The sequence below is a fragment of the Herpailurus yagouaroundi genome, unplaced genomic scaffold, assembly GCF_014898765.1.
Source record: "Herpailurus yagouaroundi ecotype Mexico unplaced genomic scaffold, PumYag 181, whole genome shotgun sequence".
In the NCBI taxonomy this organism is placed as follows: Eukaryota; Metazoa; Chordata; class Mammalia; order Carnivora; family Felidae; genus Herpailurus; species Herpailurus yagouaroundi.
Genome location: NW_024412412.1, coordinates 15,696,534 through 15,701,504, shown reverse-complemented (window position 1 = coordinate 15,701,504; position 4,971 = coordinate 15,696,534). Strand labels below are relative to the sequence as shown.

General features: G+C 47.7%; 1 protein-coding gene across 1 annotated transcript in view; it reads right to left on the bottom strand.

The window, feature by feature from the left end:
* Nucleotides 1-1,350: 1,350 nt before the first annotated feature.
* The window catches only part of SLC25A4 (solute carrier family 25 member 4), a 4,264-nt gene continuing 643 nt past the window's right edge, over nt 1,351-4,971 (bottom strand). The window contains exons 2-4 of the mRNA XM_040489922.1: nt 3,298-3,789; nt 2,635-2,775; nt 1,351-1,797 (exon numbers count right to left, since the gene is read on the bottom strand). Of these exons, the coding sequence (XP_040345856.1) occupies nt 1,640-1,797; nt 2,635-2,775; nt 3,298-3,789 (791 nt within the window). The 3' untranslated portion in view covers nt 1,351-1,639. The remainder of the gene's footprint in view (nt 1,798-2,634; nt 2,776-3,297; nt 3,790-4,971) is intronic.

Genomic DNA, 4,971 nt, shown 5'->3' with positions numbered 1-4,971 from the left:
GGAAGACTCACTGATCATTCGTTGCTTTCAGTTCCCAGCTGTGTTTCATGGCTCCTCCGTCACCTATTCTTAGGTTTCAAAATACTGCAAGGGCTGCTGGCCTTACTTGAAGATAACACTCCACAAAAGTATCTGTCCTACTAGCCTGGCCTGATCACCAGAATTTGGACCATTCATATCCTAAGGATGAAAACAACATGAGGAGAACGTATCCAGAAGGCCCCAAACGCTGCATGTTTGTGACCTGGCCTTGAAATGGGATCGAGAGACTTTCTTTGTAGTTCCTTAGCCTGTTTCCATCGGCATAGATATCCACTGCATTAGAACAGATGTAACCTTGGCTACTGTGGCAGAACAAGCAGTGAGTTTCTCTCCTTGGGAGGGAAGAGTGAGTAGGCACAAGAGCCTGGGAAGGAGGGTAAAGAACAGAAGGTGCAGAGGCGCACCCCCCTCAAACCACCCCCCAGGAAAGATACACGAGACGTGTGCCTGCCTTCCAAGCTTGGCCTAGGACGCAGGGACTGGTTTCCAACGAATGGCTAACAAGCTAGAGCTGCATCAACTATTTGGACTTCAGAACCAAAAGTACTTTCCAACTGGAAAGTGTCCTGACTTTTCTCTTGCTCACCAGCTTATGAGAGTCAAATCCAAAACTGTCTTTGCCTCCGGGTCTTGCTAAGTTGTCACAGAGAAGACTGCTGGCGGGTCCTTTCTATACCCGTGTATCTAACTCTAGCTGTTTTCTTTCAGGCCCACATCTCCTGCCACTCCCCACATCTCATCTGCCCCCTTCTAGTCCTACTCAACCAAGATTATAGTAGACATTACATTATTTAGTAATGGCCATTTCACTCCTCTCCCTACCCGCGTTTAAGCTTCTTTCAGAATGAATTCCCGTCTTCCACAGAGCCTAACAGGTATTAAATACTAACCTGTTAACGGACTCTCAATGAATGGTGTCCACTTGTGAGACTGAAGTATCACAGTTGTCTAAAGGCACTAAGACAGAACATTCCCTAATCTCACAAAATTCTTGAAACTGCTCAGTGTACCCTCAGAGTCCCTGCAGATTGCACGAAAGTGCATAAAATAAGGTGGGATTATGAAAGCTACGATCCATGCCACCATGTTGGAGCCTCAAGCACCATGGTATGAGGTAAGACAGAAAGCGCATAAACTTAAAGTGGGAAAGCCCAACTTGAAGCATTGTAGGTACTCACAAGATACACAGTATGATATCTGACATTCAGAAGCTGGGCCAGAGTTATAAACGAGTCCTGCTAGAGGATCTGCATTGCTGGTCTTATTTTTAAATCCACACAGCAGTTAGTAAGAACTCAGTAAAACAAGGTGTGTTAAGTGGTCTTTATTGGGGTGTCACATTAGGTTATCTTCTTCATTATCAGTTCTTCAGTTAATTGTACAAGTATGATAAGTTATTTTATATCTGACGGAATTTAAATGTAAAATAAATACAAAATACATCTGTGGTTTAATGAACACTCAATGAAGCATTTTTTTTCTGAGGTATTCCTTTCAGTCTGGTTTTATCCCAGATCTCTCTTTTTTACTTCCCATAGGAAAAGTCTATTAAACCACACAATGGATCTGGAACCAATGAACTTGAGTTTTGATTACATTAGACGTATTTTTTGATCTCATCATACAATACCAATACGAAAGCTCCGCCCATGCCTCTCAACACGTTGGACCAGGCACCTTTGAAGAAAGCCTTGGCTCCTTCATCTTTTGCAATCTTCCTCCAGCAGTCCACCGTCCCAGTGTACATAATATCCGCTGTGGAAACAAATGTCGGTAAGGGCTCCAGAATTCTGGAGGAAAGAGGCTTTTCCTCTGAAAGACATCTGCACAGTTAGAAAAGTCAGTCACTTCAGCTCTAGGCATCCTGCTAAACACCCCCTTCCTTGCATAACTAGCAGGCAGCACCTTTTGTCAAGCCTACTCCTTCAACCCAAGATCAAGTGAAGAACTGGGGCGATTAACCAGCTCACCCACACGTGGTCAAGCTGTACAATCAGGGGATCGGGTGGAGCGGGAAGTATTAAGCTAGATGGTCCCCTTTTTTATGGGTGAGAAAACAGGTGGAGTCTCAGATTCTGCTGCCCAAGAGGACACCGTTAAAAGAGACACAGCTATTAAGCTGAACCATATGGCACTAAGGTTTGACTTTTTGACCTCAAAAATGGCAATTTCCTATGTTTCGATCTATGGCAGCCAAAACCGCTTCAGGCCATCTCACCCAACAAAAACATCCTCTCCCACTAACACCTATAGTAGCAAGATGACAGAAGCAAGAATTATTTTTAAATAAACTAGCTAATTCATTTTCTGCGTTTCTGTACCCAGGCCCTAAGGGAAAAGGGCCTAAGGCCTCTATAATACTAGCCGAGTCACATCTCGACATCTCATTTTTGATGTTCTTATCCCTTTGATAGAAGCAAATTCTCTTCTCTAAAGGACCAGCTGACGGTGCGAGGGGGGACTGATTGTAAGTTTTCTTTCCTAAGTCCTTATCACATCATTTTAATAAGGAGAATAGTGAAGACTGGAAGGAGCACTGACTGGTGTTCTCCTTGGGCAGAGAAATAAGAGACCCACAGGTGTCAAGCTTACCCCCTTTCCGGCCAGACTGCATCATCATCCTACGACGGACAGTGTCAAAGGGGTAGGACACCAGCCCCGCGACCGCTGTCACACTCTGGGCAATCATCCAGCTCACAATAATGTGCACATTCTTGGGGTCAGGCAACATCCCTGTGTGCAGAGGCAAGAAGCCAAACGGCTATGAAGTGATTTCTCTCAGCAGCTCAGCAAAAAGCAGGAAGGGATGGAGAAGAGGCTACCATGCCTCCACCTCCATGCCCTACCCTTCTGGAAGGACCTGACCTTTGTGGGGCGCCTCACAAATAACCAGGCAGCCAGCCAAAGCTGGGGGCTGCCCTCGGGATCCAGGGAACCCCGAGTTCTGCCCAAGGAACAGGGCATGTGAAGGAGGTCCCCGAGTTCCAAGTCGTGAGTGACAGAGCTGTGGCAAGGGGGAAGCAGGCTCCCCTTCTCCCTCTCTGAGTAACTCCAGGCCAGAGTTTATTTCAGTAGAGGACAGGGAGAGCCCTTTAGCCATTTATCCACACCGTACCACCTCATTCAGAAGCTTCAGTTTAGCCCAGGGGCTAGGGGAGAAAAAACCCAAGATTAATAAATAGGTCCTCTGTGAGTGACAGACCCCTAGGGACCTTCCTCCTCCCCACTCCGCACCCCGTGAGGCCCCTCGCTCACCCTTGGCAGTATCATAAACTCCAAAGTAGGCAGCTCTGTAGATAATGATGCCCTGGACAGAGACGCTGAAACCCTGGTAGAGACCCTTCAGACCATCAGACTTGAAGATCTTGGTGAGACAGTCGCCCAGACCACTGAACTCACGCTGGGCAGCACCCTTGCCCACGTCGGCAGCCAACCTGGTCCTAGCAAAGTCCAGTGGGTAGACAAAGCAGAGGGAGGTGGCCCCAGCTGCCCCACCGGAAGCCAGGTTACCGGCAAAGTAGCGCCAGAATTGCTTATGCCGGTCCACGCCCCCCAGGAAGATCTGCTTGTACTTGTCCTTGAAGGCGAAGTTGAGAGCTTGGGTGGGGAAGTAACGGATCACGTTGGCCAGGTTACCCCTCCAGAAGGAGAGAAAGCCCTGCTCCTTGGGGATTCTCACCACACAATCAATGATCCCTTTGTACTGCTTCTCAGCACTGATCTGTTTGCTGGCATGCTGGACCTGTGGGGGGAGGAGAGGGGAGGGCGGAAGGAATTGGGTGAGGACAGCCAGAGCCAGGGGGGGGGGGATGGAAAGAGGATAGGAGGAAAATGAATGCTTACCATTCCCTGATTTTCTTTCTTAAATAAATGGGGACATCAGATATCAAGTCCAAATAAATATGTCGGCTACTTGGATCACAAGCCAAAAAAATCCAATTTTGCCCCACTTATCAGGGCATTTGAGAGCAACGGGTCTTCCCCAAATAAACTGAAAAGATTTCATTGTAAAGAGAGTCATGTATGCACTGCATTTTCCCTAGGTTCCAGAACTGTACTGGGGGCTCAAAGGGAGGTAAAGGGCCCCTGCTCTAATTTAACAGACAGGATGGGCAGGAGCTAATGTTTCCTCAATTTCACAGAGTCTCCCTGGAGACCAGGATCTCTGAGTACTAGATGCTCTAACAGAAGAAGGAGAATAAATCCACCAGGTATTAGAGCGTGAAAAATTTCAAGCAGATTATCCAAGTAATTAATTATTGAGGGGTCTGTTGCTGTTTGCAAGTGAGCAATTTGTTGGGGTTTTTCTTTATGATAATTTTGACTCCCAAACTGAGGACGCCCTGTTTCTCATTGAGGGGCCCTTGCCTTCGAGAAAAACACGATGGAGATGATGATAAACCAGAGATCAGGCTGCAGAGGAAAAGATTTGGGGACAGGGTAAGACAATCTGAATTTATTCTAAAAACTGCTACTTAATCTCTCAAAACCTGTTTCTTCTGCTGCGAAACCGGAGAGAAAAATCCTTACAGAGGTTATGCGAAGATAAATAATATATGTCAGCCTACAGCATTAGTGCGTGGGTCACAGTAAGCTGGCTTTTGAGTAACAATTATTTTGCGGTTTTTATTGTAGACGGTGGATGCACGGGGGGAAAAGGTGCAACGAACACTGAAAATCAAAAGGTGAGGCCGACCTATGAGGCCTAAGCGGAGCGTCAGTGCCGTCCCAGGAGCAGGATCCGGCTGGCGGTAACCCACTCGGGGTGGCTTTCCATATATAGACACTCGAACGCAGGGCGCCACCCGACACCAGGAATCTGCTACTGACGCTGGACCTGTCTCTACGCAGAGGGCACCTTCCCCTTCCAGTAGGCCGGGCGGCGGGGCCTGTGGCCTAGCACAGATTTGCGGCGGCCGGCCCGGCCCC